This window comes from Rhopalosiphum maidis, chromosome 3 (assembly GCF_003676215.2).
Source record: "Rhopalosiphum maidis isolate BTI-1 chromosome 3, ASM367621v3, whole genome shotgun sequence".
Classification (NCBI taxonomy): Eukaryota; Metazoa; Arthropoda; class Insecta; order Hemiptera; family Aphididae; genus Rhopalosiphum; species Rhopalosiphum maidis.
In genome coordinates this window covers 49215629-49234221 of record NC_040879.1, presented here as the reverse complement: position 1 = coordinate 49234221, position 18593 = coordinate 49215629, and the positions used below count along the sequence as shown (strand labels likewise).

Below are 18593 nucleotides of genomic sequence, written 5' to 3'. Positions count from 1 at the left end.
ACATAATATATTCACCAGACCTATCAAAAAAACCTAATCAAAATTTACTTCAAACTGAAGAATATTCAATGCAACTTAATATTATTTTCACATAGCTTATACAATATTGTATTACAGAATATATCATATAATATATATGTTGGTGGCATAAGCGTAACTAGGGAGGAGACTTAGGTGGGCTCTAGTCCTCCTAGAATTATTGTGTAAATGTATGTGCTAATAAAGATATTAATAATAACTTTATTTTTGCCTACAATATAAAAAAATATGTTTCATATAAACTAATAATCGTTCAAGTCAGTTGTAAACACCAATAGAAACAATAAATAAAAGGTAATCTAATTAAAAAAAATTTGCTATAAAACATTTTTAGGAATCTAACCCTCCTAACTTAAAGACTAGTTATGACTATGGTTAGTGGATAATCCCATTGGCACAACTAAAATTAGATCTAAAATATTGGGGATGGTGAAATTACATTGTTCTCTGAATTTTTGATATTAAACAATTTAATTTTATGATTATAACATTTATTAACATTCTAGATTCTAGAATCTAGGATAAAAAAAAATCAATGAATAGGTAGGTACATTAGAATATCAATAAAAATAAAAATGAGAAACACATTTTATAAATCTGCTTGTATATTATTTAATTTGCTTCTTCAATTTTCTTCTTTTAGAACATTTATTTTAAATAATATTTTTATTACTTTTAATACAAACACGGTTTTTCTTATGCAATTTGAATGAGTAATAGTCACTCAGCACTTTGTATAATTTACTATTAATTTTTTAGTATGTTATGTACTAGTTATCATAATACATAAACTATTTATATGAACAATTTTGATATTCAATTTAATAATATATTTATAAAAATTTAACTATTGGGAGAAGTAAAATATTAAGTACAGGGCATACAAAAAAAGAATCAATTTTAGAGTAAAATAATAATCTACTGAGATTATTTTTGTACAATGTAGATATTTGCTAAATATAAATAAAACTGTGTAAATACAACTTTATCATAAAATATTAAATGTATATAGTTAAAGTCAATATTATTTATGTCATATTTCAGATTTGCTTACTATAATTTGTTTTTTTTTTTTTTTTTTATTGCAACAAATATTTTATAATTTGGGTTTAATTTAAAAAGTAATAACATTCAACGTTAATGAAAAATAAAAATACTAAATAGTTAATATAACCATAAAACTAGTTGTATTTATATGATATAGCTCACTACAAAATTATTATTGTTACAAAAAATAACTATACTCTGTCCAGTGAGAGCTAATTCTGCGCAACCCCCCGCGTCACCATGCTATAAAAACTGGTTCGCTTATAGCTAGGTTTCATTTGGTAATGAGCAGAAAAACTGATTTTGGTCAGTATGCGGCGCATTCTCTCACTAGACGGAGTATATAAAATTAAAACAAAATATTACAAAAAAAAAAAAAAAAATAGCACCATTTTAATTTACATTAAGTGAATAGCATTTAATTATATTAATAAAGATCAAGTAAATGCATTAAATTCTGAGCTTTACCAACAATATATATATATATATAGATTAGACTGTATTGGGTAATAAAATCAATTAAAAAAAAGCTATAAATTATAATCACTTAGTTTCATAGCGATTAATATTCTACAAGTTTTTTTACTAAGAAAAACACATTTATAAATCACTTTTTAAAATTTCATCATTATAATGACACCTTATAACTGTAGCAACCAATATTTAGGGGTAAATTTTGGTATCAATTATTTGGATTAGCACGTAGAATTCATAAAAAATTTATTTACAAAAAAATAGATTTGTTGACTTGTTTAACATTTATCAAATGAATTGATCAAATCTAATGTATAAATATGATATAATAACAAATATTTCAATTGTTTTTTTTTTGACATCTTACTATTTTTTGCAATAGGTTGATTCATTAAAAAGAATTAAGTTTATTAAAATAAATTCAAAGGTTTTAAATTTCTGTTATTACTTTTATTAACCACTGCAATATAAATAAAACACAACTAATTATATTCTACAGAATAAAATAAAATAATAAATATTATGATTATAGGTATGTTTCATGATATTGTAACTAGCAATAAATAAAACAATAAAATATCAAGTTAAAATAAAAAACTATAAACATTTAAAAGGAATGTAAAATAAATTTAAATTATTGTAATTAATGCATTTGGTACAAACAATGTAGACAGAAATTATTTGAAATAATAATAATTGTCATTAATTGTTGATAGTCATAAATTTATTGTAATCTTACACATAGTAATATTATTAAAAAAATATCTCTGAAAATAAAATAATAATACATTTTGATATAATATGTAATTAAAATCATCATACAAAAGTGAGCATGGTAAATATCTATTAACAAATGCAAATACTATCTGAAGTCCAATTTAAACTGAAAAAATGTAAAAGTAGAAAAATACATTAAGTCATTTACATACAACAAATATGTTTTTACTACATATCAGTTACCTGACTCATTTATTATACAAATTGAAATTGTTATCTTATTCCTACAAATAAAATAAATAATATGAAATATATTAGGATTAAAGTGCATAAATTAACTAAGTAAATAATATATGGTGTGTAATAAAGCATTTTTTTCTCAACACAAAATATTCCAGTGTTTATTAATAACTTTATAAGCTAATGAAATGAAATGAAAGACAATTCAAAAACTTGATTGAAATTTTTAATGAACACTTGGAATTATTAACTTAAACTTATGTTATGGCATGCAATTAAGCAACGAAATGCTATTCGATTTTATTGCTTAATTACTTTTAATCTAATATGGTACGTTTTTGACTAAATTCAATATTGTTTGGTAATTTTGATTATTTAAAATAATTTAGCATTGGAGAAATACTTAACAATAAATCTAATAATAGTTTTAATTTATAGTTATACTAACAAATAAAATATATCTATATGATTAAAAAAAAGTTAATAAAAATACTAGATTTAAAGTATATGGAGAAAGTAAAAGTCTTATAACTATAGTAACTTAAAACATTAATCCTAAAAACAATCACAATATTGGTGACGTTACATTCGTTAAATAAATGCAAAAATATTTAGTTTATTTTTAAGATAATATAGCAACACTTTTACGAGCAACTGTTGTACTGCTTACATTATCTAGACTAGACCATTTTTTTAAACCATTTTTTAAAAATTCTGCTGTTATCTTATCTTCAAACACTCTAGACATTGCTTCTAGTTTTTTAGCTCGTTCTTTACTTAATGGTTCTGCAGGGAATGTCAATTCATTGTCTTCAGCCAATGAGCGTAGATCAAAATAATATTTGGCATAAACACTGGATGGAACATTAATATTAAATTGAAGCATCTCAAGAAATTGACGTTCTAATTCATTCCTAAACAAAATTAATATTTATGAAAATATAATTTTTGATTAAAAATATTTTATTAAATATAATAATATAAAGATCAAAAACAAAATAAAGATAAAGTAGTCATTATAATTTGGATAAAACGGGTGGAGATTTTTAACACTAGAGTGCTTAACTTGCATTTCTTGTCTCTGTTGTACAAGTTAACAACATACCAAATCTATGTTTAGCAGTTCACATTTAGTTTTGTTAATTTTAATACTTAAAATGAATCAACTTATTTTGAGTCTTAATGATAAAAATTTAAGCTGTGTTCATGGGTAGGTTTTTTTATTTAGGTTTTGTGTACATGCAATAGTGCAGTTTAAAAATGTTCAAACGAAATAATAATAAAATACTTACAAATGAACAGTGATTTAAGGTTCTTACCATGAAGTTTCATAATAGGTCTATTCACTCTAATATTAAAGCTAATGAAGCTAAATGTGAACTTGTAGATTTGCTATGTTACGTACTTGTAAGACAGACACAACAAAACGGGTATAGCATCATCTTAGTGATAATATTTGATTTAATCCTAAGTATTTTATTCATAACATACAAAGTTGGAACTATTTAGTGGAAAATTAAATGGAAACTGCTGTATTTTATAACACTCATAAGACGTTTCATTTAATTATTTTTCAGTAGGTCATGATATTTCTACACAATTCAGACAACATAGAAACCATTATATATACCTAGGTAAATAGCAAATTGTAAAAACTCCGAAAATTTATAAAATATCAAAAATGAAAATGTATTTTTTTAACTTAATCAAATTTGTAACTAATTAAGCCCAATTTTAAAAATTAACCTACACTCGACGTGAAATAAGAATGTACCTGGGCGGTGGACTAAAACAGGTTCACCGCACGCAGGTCGTAGCTAATTGGTTAACAAAAATAAAAAAGAATAGATGTATACAGCCCAACTATGACAAGGTTGCGGTGGAGAATTGGACCACCGCAAGCGCGACAAGGTATGTTTTTATTCTGCGGTGAATATAGTAGAAATTTTATAAATGTAAATAAAAAATCTAACAGTTATAATGCAAATAAATAGATTTAAAAATAATAAAATAACAAAATAATATATAATAAACAATATGTTACTGTGTGTAAAGGAATACTCAATATATAAATTAGATTATGTTCACATAGTACACATTACAAGAACATTTAAAATGTTATCCTGAGTATATGTGAATGTAAATTTCACAGACCTTATGAAATATCAACATTTATTTATAAAAATATATTTAAACAAACCTATTTTTTGTGACATTGACACTGAAATTAAAATTTGTCAAATAAGCCATTTAAAATTGAATGATAAAACATTTTTTGAAGTATTAAAACATTGAAAATCTAACAGATTACAGATAAGAACATCTATAATATGAATAATTATTAATATTACTTAATAATTGTTGTAATTTTAATATCTTAAAACAATTGTTAATACTATTAGTTGTATTATTGTTTACCAAAAATATAATAAAATAATTTTAATATATTTGAAGGATAGTACATTATAAATTATATTATAATATATGAATATACCATGGTTTAAACATTTAAATTACTAAAAACATAAACTAAAAAAAAATAGTTAAGATTAAAATATAAATAGTTTTCATTACGTCTATTTTAATTTTAAAGCTACAGTTATTAAATTAAATTAAATAGTCTTATTCAAATATTATATTAAAATAACTAATTATTTGTATAATGAAATAAGTTGTACTATGTACAACGTAATAAATGAGAAAAATTAAAAATTGAAATGTTCCTATAAATGTGTATTAACTCCTACACCTAGTCAAAAAGTGACAATTTTATTTTATTTTCCCTAAATCAGTTAATATAAGGTATAGTTCCTAATATAAAATAAAATAAATAAAAAAACTTATCAATTGTGAAGATTAGAAAAATCTTATTTTAAATTAATTATATTATAATTATAATAATTATATTTCAAGTATTATTTTAAATAATAATTTTTGTCTAAGATATTTTATAAATTCAATGTAACAATAGAATGTATTTGTCAATTTATAGCTTATCATTAAAATTAAGGCCAACATTGGTCCTATAAAAGATTTTTACTAAGTTAAGTAGTTATAGTGCTTATGATAAATGTTTATAATAACCTAAGTGTACTTTATTAAAAAAATAACTTCTAGAACATAAAATTAAAAATAATAGTATACATACATATCTTCTACTGTTATATCTTTAAGAATTTGACAATAATCTACATTCCATACAGCTTGATCATCCCAAACTTTTGATGCTAACAAAATTGCCCCAAGAACAATTCTCTTCCAATTGGCAGGTGTTATGTCAACTTCTGCATAAGTTAATAACCTACATTTTTTTTTTTTTTTTTTTAATGAATGAATAAAATAAAATAATTAAGATAAAAATGTTACCTTTCTAAATAAACTAATGTTATAATAGCACATTCAGCAGTTAGTTGTGCAGCATTAAATAATGTTCGAACAAATTTATATATATGACGATGTTCTGGACTATGAACATCATAGTTATCAGGTACTCTATCTCTCTATAATTCAAATAAAATATTAAAAATAACATAACTACAATTTATTTAAAATTATAACTTATAAGTTTATGTCATACTTACAGTTAAAGGATGTAATTTTTCATCAAAAATTTCAATTTGTCTTTCAGAGGTTCTATTTTTAATATGATAGTAGATTGCAAGCGCTACACATTTTACTGTGTTTTTTAGATTTGGTTGAGATACTGTACTATCATCTAAATATATAGTAGAACACGAACTACTTTTTTTTAAAGATCTGAAGTCTACAATCTGTAATATTTAAAAAAAAAAAATAAAAACAAATTAGGCTATTTTATTCATTAATAACACTTCTTAAATCAAAAACATATGAGGTGTTCAAAAATTAATGGGAATAAAAAAAAATTATGTATCTATATTAATGTTATCTCCTTCAAAGAAGTTCCCATTAGATATTATACACTTATTCTCACAATACACTAAAACTATTATCTTTGGAATAGCCTTTAGCTTTCTCAGCAAAAGTTTTTAATCTCCTCTATGTTTATAAAACAATAACATGTAATGTTATTTTTATTTTGGGGAACAGAATAGTGCACCATGAGTTTTTCCCACAAAGTTGAACAATCAACCAGAAATACTAACAAATACAATGCTGTTCAAGAGAAGCAATCCAAAAAAAAAACAAACTTGAATTTATGGCAAAACAACTAATGGCTTTTGCGCCATGATAAAGCATCAATAGCTTACAGTTCATTACATATTCAAATTTTTAGCATGAAACAGTAAAAAAGTATTACCCCACCCTCTATATTTTCCAGAAATAGCCCCATGTAACATTTTTATAAACCCAAAAATAAAAATAACTTTGTGGCTTGAAGTATCAAAGTTAAGCATAGATAAGATTAAAAAACACATTACTGCTCTCTTGCTAAAGATAAAAGATGAAGTTCCAGAAACGGCAAAAGTGCGTTAGTATAAATGTATAATATGATATTATTGATATCTAATGGGACTTTTTTGAAAGGAATAGCATTGTTGTAGATAAATAAATAATTTTTTTTTTCAAAAAATTCCTGTTTCTTTTGAACATACCTTGTACACTGCAACTTATTAATTTTAGTAATATAGCAGTAATTAAAAAACTAATTTTTAATAGGTAAAATTTATTTAACTTAACCGGTTAATAAAATCTTATATTTAAATCAAATATTATAATTTGTAATTAATAATCAGATATTAATATAAAATAATATAAGTAAACAAACCTGAGATTGACTTTGTTTTCTTGTTAAACCATCTGGAAAAAATTTGTTAATATTATAATAGGTACCAATAAATAATACTTATTGAAAAAAAAAGTATTTACTCATTATCAGTAAGTCAAGTCATAACATTTAAAATAATTTATTTAATAATTTACTATATAAATTGTAAATTTACACTATAAAAAAATAGAAAGAAATAGTATTTTAAGGTTTTAAAGAATATAATACTTATACTTAATGAAGTTTTTATTTATGATACAACAATTTATCTACTACTAAGTACTAGATACCTAAAAGGATTTTGTTATCAAGATTTATCTGTAAATTAAAGTTTCAGCTATTAATTCACTTCTACATTCTCATTTATTAAGTTATAAAAAACTAATTTATTAATTTATCACGACTAAAACATTGAATTTGCTTTTTTTTTTTCAATGACCGAATATGTTTAGCTAGATAAACTATAAATATTTAAATTCAAACTCAAAACCAAAATGAGTACTCTTAGTAATCTTATTCTAAAGAAACTAAAAAATTGATTTTTAAAAATGACTAAGGTATCTACGGGTATTTATTTGTAAAAAAAAATGGGGGGGTCAATGTTACTTATAAATACTTGTTTTAATATTTTAGTATAATAATAACATGATACAAGTATAAACGGAATAACAGATTATTTTAAATGCAGTTTGGTAAAATTTTATTGCAACAACATCCAAGTAAAACTAATTAGTAATAGACAATAAGTGGCTTAGCAAAATTAATCTTACTTTCAACTTTTGATCTTTCCAAAAATATTGTTGCTACTTTCGGATGAACGGATGGGTCAGTGTTCCAGTCGTCATGCTCACGTTCACTAATATGCTGTAAGTTTCCAACACTTTCGTCACCCTCTGGCGTAAATTCACTTATAGCACCATTGGCATCCTTGCGCCTAGATAGAGGGCTGCTGAACGAGCAACAACTAGTCCAATTGCCCATGATTTGTAACAAGCAGATGCTTTCGTCAATAAACATGAAGGTTACACAAACACGTTTAATACAATGGTGTAGGTAATAGTGTTTAAATTTAAAGCATTTTTAACAATTTTTTTCTATACACATGTATAAAATGTATTAACCATGTTATATTATTATTATTGTGGAACGTCTACGATCTCGGCCAATAGTGCCAGGGCGAGTGTCGGCGGTCGGTACTCGGGCAGGTATCGAAGCTTTCTTGATTAACCGTCGGTCGGCAAAAGTTTGCGGCGTCGGCGACGACGATGGAGAGGGGACAGAGCTGCGGCGCTGGCGTGCGTACGTACAGTGCGAGTTTTATATTATTATTATCAGACGGCGGTGAATAATCAACAAACACCCGCCGGTCTCCGATGACGACATATTGTCACTTGTCAGATAATAATAATCGTTATTTACGACAAACTTGCGCACACCAGTTCTGACGGATAACAACGAGAGCACCGCGGCCGAGAGGACGTGTATAGATAAAAATAAAATAATATTACGTACGATATTATTCTATTGACATAATAATATTCGGTGTTTACCTACGCGAAATCGTCGCCACACAAACATACAACGACCAACAAATCGATGTTATCACTGACGCGTGTTAAGCGATAACGTCGACCGTGTGTTACGTTGCGGAAGTGGTGGGCGGAACTCCTCGATTAGTGCAGTAGTAGTAGTAGCGTATAATAAATGTGTACTATTCAACTTAGTGCTTACTATACAACTGCACTAACTGCAGTCGTCACAGTGTTCGGTAGATGCCAGATGTCGATGACGTGCTATTCTGATAATATTTCCTGGAATCCCGAATAATTAACACCCGGCTGAGCCATAGAATAAAGATTTGGGCCGGGCGTGTAGTTTCCGTCTCACGAACATACGGCATGGCAAATCCTCGCGTTCTTATCTTGTGTACTAACTACAGTCAAGTAGTAAGCTAGAATAAACAATATAAACTGTGAACTATAATCTATATTATTGCAATTCAAGTATTGTTATAACTTGTTTAAAAATGAAAACCTTGTAAAAAACGCGCGGGAAAGCATAATGTTCTTACCATGAAGTTTATTAGTAGGTCAATTATCTCTATTGTTAAAGGTTATTAATTTTTACTTATTACACAAAACCGGAACATATGTGCCGTACGTTTGTAAGACGGAGACATCACACACAGACGTGAGGTGTGAGGATGTCTCCTCGGTCCATTTAGAAACTGTTACTCTCTCCAAATATATAAGCTAAAAGTTATAAAAAGTGAAAAGTTCATTGCTTAACTGTACAATACGTTGGCTTGTAGCCTGTTCCCTGTAGGAAAATACATAATTTACGAAATCATAAACAAATTAACGATTAACGAAAATTAAATACAAAACACAGTAACAGCTAATCAATAGTAGTACACCTTTATAGTAAAAATAAACGATGAATATTTTGAATTGCAATAAAATAACAAAAATTACTAATCTACATTATAATAAATAATTTTAACCTCAATCGTCTGTAAAAAAAAAAAATAGTAGTAATATATTTTTTAGATTATTGAATTTTATTTAGAACTTCTTATGAGGAGTCTGCTAACTGCCTTAACAATCATAATTGAAAATGTCAGGGGCAAATCCAGATCAAGATAACAGGGGCGGGGCGATTTTTAAAGGGTACACATTAATTTTGATAAAGTATTTATTTAGGTATATACATATGTTACTTTCCACAGTCTACTACAGAATAAAAAAAATATTTTTTATGGTAGATAATAGTAATAAAAAATATATCACTATAATTTTGTTACCCTTGAAGTATAATTATGTCAAAAACTAAAATCAGGGACTTAAACTATTTTTTTTAAAAGAACGAGGGGGGCGGTCGCCCCCTTCTGTATCCGCCACTGGAAAATGTTTACACGATACATCAATACATTTATAATTATAAAATCATATTGTGATGAATATAAATATAATAACTTCAACCACATATAAAAAAGGTAGATAAAACTTTGTACTGTTTAACTGTTTTGGGCCGGTGGCTCAAAATTATATTGGTTCAATAAATAGTTATTAGTCCAATAAATTGAGTTATTGAATTGATAAAAATTAAAATACGTTGCATAAAGCCATAATATCTCATGGAATCAATATAAGTTATCGACCGTTAGTCATTATTGATTCATTAACTTATAGGCTCGATTTTGATCCAATAAGTTTTATTGGTTCAATAAAATAAAAATAATGAAAGTTTATCAACATAATAATGATATATCTAATGAGTTATTTGTAATTTATTAATTTCGAATAAAATGTCATTTTTGTGCAACGATTTTTAATATTTATCTGTCGACAAAATATTTTATCAAACCTACAAAACTTATGGAGCTAATAAATTATCGGAGCAATAAAATAAATATTGGATGTTTTTTGTGCAGCCGGTCACTAACATATTAACATTGATAGATATGTTTAATAATTGTAAATAAAACATGATCTGGGTGGTAAAATAATTTGCAATTTCATACTTGTAATTTTTACGAATGTTGTCAAACTTTTGACCTAGCAAAAAAATTAAAACTAATAAAAGTTGAAAATTATAAACGTTTATAAATAACTCAAAAAGAATAGAAAAATTATAATCATTATCGGTGAAAATTTCAAACATTTACAATTATTCATTTTTAATTCCAAAATAAAATATAAAAATTGTTTAAGGAAAAATAGTTATTTTATAAATGAATATCAATGTCATAAAAATTTAAACTTCAAAAGGTTAAAAATATTAACTTGACTATTCTATAGAAACTTTTATAAATTTCTAACTAAAAATTAATTTATAAAATTCCTATTTTAAAAAAGTTATTTCTTTTTCACTGATTTTATAGACTACTGTGTATCTTATTCGACAAACATGCAAAATAAAGGATCCAGATATTGCTGGCTTATGAAAGATCAAAGTTTGATTTTTAAAATTACTCGTTTACACTTGACTTGTGTAAACGACACTTTAATATATAATAATGTTTTTGAATATATGTGTTATCGTGTTGACTAAATTTGCAGAAGTTATCGTTACTTTTAAATGTCTCATGCACGATTCAGAAGTGATTTAAATTTAAATTTTCTCATTTAGCTATGAGTAATGAGTGATAGATTGATAGCCTACAATATTCAAAACTGTTCAAATGTATACTATTCTAGGTGACCGGGTGGGCCAGATCGACGTTGAGGTACCTATAATACTATACTAAATATATTATATAACTGTAGGATTCAGGACTTGTTGCACTTAAAATTATCGAAATATGCAGCTATTTTTTTATTTTGTTTTTGAAAACGCATAAAGCATAACTATTATAATTATAAAAATAAAAACTTAAAAATTAGGTAGGTATATAATAAAAATTGCAAAAAAAAAAACCAAATTGATTATAATTTTTAATTTATAAAAATAAACTGGCACATATAGGTCCTGAGTTAATATTGTTAATAAGAAATACCTAGCGTAAATAACGCGTGATCTGCGATCAGTTATAACTATGATTAACAAATGAACACGTACTGCTTTTCATTTTGTCATACAATTTAAAACCTAGGTGTCATTAGGTTTTACTACATCGTCCACAACTATACAATTGTTGTTATTGTCGATAAAAATTGTTGATTTTTAAGTGACAAAGAAACTATCGTAGATAGACGTATGATTCAGATACGACAGACTACGACATTAATTTATTTAAAAAAGTATTTTTGAATGTTTTCCAAAATATGTTTTTCTGACAATTTTACGTACTTACAAATTTAAAAATTCTAAGTATATGCACGAATATGCTAAAAATTGCTTAAATGTGCACTTTTCTTAAAACATGACGAAATATGTAAATTTAAATTTAATACTTATAGTATTTAGTTTCACCATTTCATAAAACAATTTTGTAACTCACCTAGAATAATCTACGAATACTACAAAAAACCATGCAAATGCAAAAAGTCCCGAATCCCATATATAAATACCTTCACATAAAAATAAGTTATTAGGGCGTGGGTATTACACTAAGTATCAACATATATATTATATTTGGAATTTATATATCTGTGTACCAGTATACCTAGCTTAAAAGTGGCATTTAAAATGTAAATAAGGTTGGTGGGGAAGCTTAAAGCCCCCCGCAGATCTTTGTTAAGTAATTGTGCACTTGGAACATAGTTTTTAAATCGTTGGATGGAGCTCCTCTACTTAATTTTTACCAATTTGAGCACTGTACGAGTACCTATATCACAATAAATATTAAAAAAAGTGAATAATAATAAATATGATTTTATTATTCAATTTTAATAATTAATAATTTTTCTCGTTTGTATATTCTGGACTAGAATAATAATTAGTGATTCATATATTCCAATTATCAAGAAAAATATTTATATACCAAGTTTTCAAAATTATTGCATTTAAATTTATAATTATAATTTAAATTATATTTAATGTTTAAATATTTTTGTTAATTATTTGTAAAAATAAAAACTATTTTTTAGGAATAATATTGTACCATTAGTATACAATTTAACAAGTCAAAAATTTGTAATACAGATACAAATATTTGACAGTCAAATATTTTTTTACATATATCTATCAACTGTACTTATCATTGTTAAAAATACTTAAAAGCTGTATATTTCAGGTAAACTATTATTTTATTTTATTGGTTCTGTTGATATATATCTGAAGGATATTTTATTTTTATAGGATTATTAATGCGAAGAATGTTTTTTCAGTGTTCATGTATGATGTATACCAAAATCAGGGAAGTGATTGGTTATTAATCTACCACTCAAAAGTCAAAATACAATGTTTTCAAATCAATTATCAATTTCTAGCAGATAATACTAGTTTCAATCAACGACAAAAAGTATGAATCTATAAATTTAAAACTTCTTTTTTTCTATTATTAGTTCATTTAATTTTTTTTTTTTAAGTAATGCATTCAATCACCAAATATAATTAAGCTTAATTATTTGTTATGGTGATATACAATCAAAATACATTTAATATTTTAATAATTGATCATTGGACTTTTATTACTTAAAGCTTAAGTAATACAAAACATTTCAATAATTTCAATAACTGCGTTAATGAAGAAAAAGAAAATAGTTGAACATTCTTCATTAATCACTGCATATACTAGTATAGTGATGGGAATAAATAATAATAAAATCCTTCAATTATTTGAATATCATCAAATGAATGAATATAAATGGGTAGTATTAGACAGTAGATACTATAGTTATAGTATCTTACATTTTTATAACTGTATACTTTATGTCTTTATACTTAAGTATAGAATAGCTATAAAATATAAATTACTAATAAGTAAAAAATAATGATTAACATTAACATTAAATAATATATGATATATGTATGTTGTACTGTATATTACAATTCTAAACATTTAACTTTGAAATTAAATATATACAAATTATAAAAATTATTTTACTTTATAATAAAAATTTAGTATTTTACACTAAAATATAAATTATTATTCATTAATCATTCAATTATTTTTTTCACCACTACTAATCATTTGATTATTCTCATCGCTAGCATGTACATTAAGTATTACAAACTCAGATTAGGTTAGATTAGACTTTGATTAGCTTATAATCAACATATAATATTATTATCTACATAAAACTTTTAAAATCATTTATTTTATTTCAAATTGAGTTATAAAACGATCACAATGCAATTCCAAAAAAGGAAGAGAGTAATTATCTATTTTGCATTACAGTACATACTTAAGTATAATTTGTCGTTGAGACGTAAATCAAAGAAATGAATGTATTAAATTTGAATTCAATAATAAATCAATTTATTATACAGCGAGTTCTGCTTAATGTGATTACTGGTTTATAGAATTAACCGTTTATTGGAATCTCAAACCAGATTTTTATTAATGTTAAATTAACCTTTTATTAGAATCAGCAAGTACCGAATAATTGAATCACTTTTAAGAACATTCTTATCATTTTAATGTTATTTAAAACTTTCTCTAAAAGGAAACAAGAAGCTATTCAAAAATATGGTGAAAACAATATTTTTCAGTTGTTCCAGAATTTATAGGTACAATGTACATACATTATTATTTATTTAATTTTAAATAATTAAAATTCATGTATATATTATATTAACTGGTTAATAGAATCAAAATGATGGGAATCAATGTGATCATATTAAGCGGAACTCACTGTATATTATATATTTATTATATTGGATAATTCTTACACCAAACAACGCTTATTATTTCAATACCTATTAAAATTATTGAAAATATTTTTTTTTTTGACAAAACATACATTTTTAATGTCATATGCTGAAACAGAAACTTTTGCAAAGTATTGAGTAATCAAAATTTTATTACAATAAAAAATATTTAATTTTATAAAATGATTTATTTTGACCGAAAATTATGTAAAAATTTTTTTTAAAAACATTGATAAATTTTGAAATGACAAATGTTGGTTAATAAAATAATCACTCTATACATTTTATATGATTTATCATTTCACTAGTTTGAGCTATAGTCTCAGCTTATATTACTTAATATATTTATATTTTGTTATTATAGTACGTATAGGCTATAGTAGTATAGTATATAATATACATTTTACTATTAGTAATACAAATTCTTTAAGTTGATGTGTTTGCAGAAAACATTGCATTTGAAAATGTCATTGTATATATAAAATATAATAAGATAATATGTTTAAAAGGTAAAGTTAAATTTATGAATAATACTTTTAAATTATAAAGAATTAACTATAAATACGAAATAAAAATTCTAGATTTAAAGCACCCATTACACAAAATAAATTAAGTAATTTGAAAGCATTGTTTAAGATCAACCAAAAAAAGATGCACTTTTTCTTGAAATCCAGGCCCTACTTATTAGAAATTTTAATAAATTTTCAATCCATAGCTATAAAACATGAACATTTCATAAATTTTTAACTACAAAAGCATTTCAAATTTAAACTTCAATGCTTATAAATAACTATTGTGCTTATGTATACTTAATATTTTTAAATAGATACAATAACAACTTTTAAAAATTATAATAATTATAATAATAATAATCATTGTTTATTTTTACACCGCAAAATTTTTTTAATTACATTTATAAAAAAATTAAAAATATATATGCATAATTCATTAAGAGTAAATTTTTTTTTAGAAAATTCCCATTTCCAGGTTGTTTTAAAATTTACTGGTCTTCCAAAGTATCAATTCGATCGAATTTGCTACTAGGAATAACTCTTAAAGTTGAAAACTGCAGTATTTTACTATCCCAAAAGGTGATGAAAAACACAAAAAAAACCACACACCATTAAAAAACTTACTAATACATTCATAGTTTCGCTCATAATCTAAAAATATAAATATTTATGTATGTATTTATTATTTTATCAATCATTTGGCTTCACAGTATATTTCCGCACCTTTTATAACTATTAAATAAGTCTTTTTATAAATAAATTTTACTATAACCAACAATTTAATTCTAAAATACATAATTGGAACTTGGAACACTATAAATTCATAATTTAATTGAAATCCCTAAATTTTATTTTAATGATGATTGATTTAAGTTATACCTTCATAATTGAAAGCAGATTGTAGTAAAATAGTATCAACATCTTGAACTTTCATGGACTTTTTAGAAGTTCTTTTTTTCAAATACTTTAAGTAATTTTTTATAATTGCATCAGCGCCTACGTTAGTTAAAATTATAATAATGGAATTCCTATAATATTAATTAGTTATTTATTTATTTTTTTAAGTTGTTAGTTTGAAGTAATTTTTTTTTTTTTCATTGAATTTTAATGGTTCAATTTTTCTTTTTGATTCAATATAATTGAAAATTTTTATCCTTAATTATTGAAATATAATGATAAATAGATTAGGATTATAAAACTACTTCCGATATTTTATTTTAATAACTATTTCAAGTTTTTAATGTATCTACTAATTTAATATATTTTTGTAATTAGTCAATTTAAATTATATCAAAAAATTTAAGTTTAATCACATAAATTATTTGTAATTTAGGTTATAACCTTTTGAACTTAATGTTTTAAATATTAAAAAAAAAATTTTCAATGATTTGTTTAACTAAATTTTTACTATAGCTGTATAATTTCCTACAAAATCTTAATTTTTCAAATTTATTTATAACATTAAATCCTATAAAACAATTAATTAATTAATTATCTTGAATCAATTAATACTTCATTGTTTTCAAAAATAGATATTAGTAGGTCTAATATATCCATAGGCATAGTATCCACTTCATCAAAAACAAATAAATTAGTACCATATGATTCTATTGCAGATTTCACATAGGTATAAAGTTGTTCCTGAAATATTAATAAATATTAAGTGCACATACTTCAGTATTAAATAAGAATGAAATAATCCGATTTCATCAAAACGTGAACTTTTGATGTTCATAAAAAATGTAGGTAATTACTAATTTATTTACACATTAAAGATACAACTACTTAAAGAAAATTATTATCCTTTTAGAATCAATTTTTGATTTTTCAATAAAATAAGATCGCCCACGAATAACATGATATAGTTTTCTTTTTTCATTTTCCGAATTGAACATATGATTAGCAATCAACTCTGATAAATAATTTTTACCAGAACCAGTCGTTCCTTGAAAACACATTACTAATGGTTTTTTGTTATTTTTGCTACGATGAAAATTACCTTCCAAAGTAGATAATACAATATATGTTACAATATGTTGCCCAAAAAAACTTTCTTCCAAGACAAGTTTTAATTCTGTACAAAAAATATTTTATAATTATAGTATAGGAACAATATAAAATTATAGAATAGATATAAATTTATAAACTAAATACACATTATAAATAAATAGAAGAATTTTTTTTCAATACAAAACCTTAGTATTTTATCATGTATACAATTGTAATATTTATGTATTCATTGAATTATAATTTCAAGTTAGGAGCATGAACTAAAACAAAAGAATAGATCTTGAATGCAGTGAATTCAAATTGATAATCGATCAGAAATTTTAATACTTTTAGTTTATTTATAAATTAACCGTTTTTACAATTATTAATAGTGACGAGTCCAACTGTTTGAAATTCAAACCTGGCCACAATAGTTCAAAAACCAAATATTTGTACAATTCTTCAAAAGTTATTTAAAAAAAATAAAAATTGATAATGATTACCTATTTAGAACTATTGGCGATAATAGTAATAAGCTGTAACGGGTACGTTATGTATCATTTATAATAATGTTATTTATAATATAAAAACTTAAAATATAATAGTAATTAATAATTATGGTAATTTGTAGGTAGGTACAATGTACATGATAAAAAGTATAGAGTTCGAGTTTGACTTAAAATGATTCTAGGTATCTAGATTTGGTTCGGTTCGATTTAAAAAATCAAGGTTCGATCAGGGTTATTAAGCAAACTTTGGAGTTGTATGTGGTATTAAGATAATATGTAGAAATAATCATAACAGTATAATACACTAAAAGCTTATTTGATATAAATAAGAAATTACAACCTGTGTAGGTAGTTATTTATTTTTAGTTGTAAAAAAAACATAACTTTATGTTTAAATTGACCTTACTTTCAATATCAAATAATGTTGTAGGACATTTACTATTATAAATATCATAAGCTTTTCTATAGTATCCTGCAAAATAAGCAGCAGCTGCACCTGCACCTGCTGTAAAAGGTTTTATTCCATACACAGTTGTAGATTTAAAAAAAAATAAACAGTTTAAGATACATAAAGAAAAATATTTGCCACATAACATGGTGCACCAATTTTTATTTCAAATCACATTAGCTAGTTGTAGTTACTAACACTTCGTGTGTAACTTTCTGTAAAGCCACTGTTACACAGTATAGTAAAACGTAATAATATTATCGACGCTATCATGATAGTATACAAAGTGGATATACATATATATATTATATCCACTTTGATTAGTTATTTTTACTATCGTTACCGTATTCCACATATATATATAAAAACCATAAGGTACAATGAAAGTGTAGTCACATTATCTATTGATAACCAGTTGTGATTTTCAGCGGAAGCGTTGCCTACCCGTTGAAGGTTCATTATATTTATATTCCTATACGAAAATACGATGCATAATCATTGAAAAGCCTTAAAAATATAACATATCAATTAAAATTAAACAATGAATAACTTAGATGAATTTTGGTTAACATAAATCTATCTTCAATAGTACAATTGTTGATAATTACCCACAT

General features: G+C 24.3%; 2 protein-coding genes across 2 annotated transcripts; both read right to left on the bottom strand.

Moving 5' to 3' along the window:
• Window positions 1-2633: 2633 nt before the first annotated feature.
• On the bottom strand, window positions 2634-8860 carry LOC113556362 (cyclin-Y). Its single transcript, XM_026961252.2, has 6 exons — window positions 8035-8860; window positions 7265-7296; window positions 6099-6287; window positions 5884-6017; window positions 5666-5818; window positions 2634-3431 (listed from the first exon to the last, which is right to left on the bottom strand). The coding sequence occupies exons 1-6, from the start codon at window positions 8279-8281 to the stop codon at window positions 3140-3142; spliced, it is 1047 nt and encodes a 348-aa protein (XP_026817053.1). The 5' UTR covers window positions 8282-8860; the 3' UTR covers window positions 2634-3139.
• Window positions 8861-15901: 7041 nt separating this feature from the next.
• On the bottom strand, window positions 15902-18593 carry LOC113558001 (torsin-1B-like). Its single transcript, XM_026963534.1, is given in 4 exon segments — window positions 15902-16061; window positions 16511-16681; window positions 16843-17107; window positions 18530-18593. Coding segments are annotated over 4 exon segments (660 nt in total).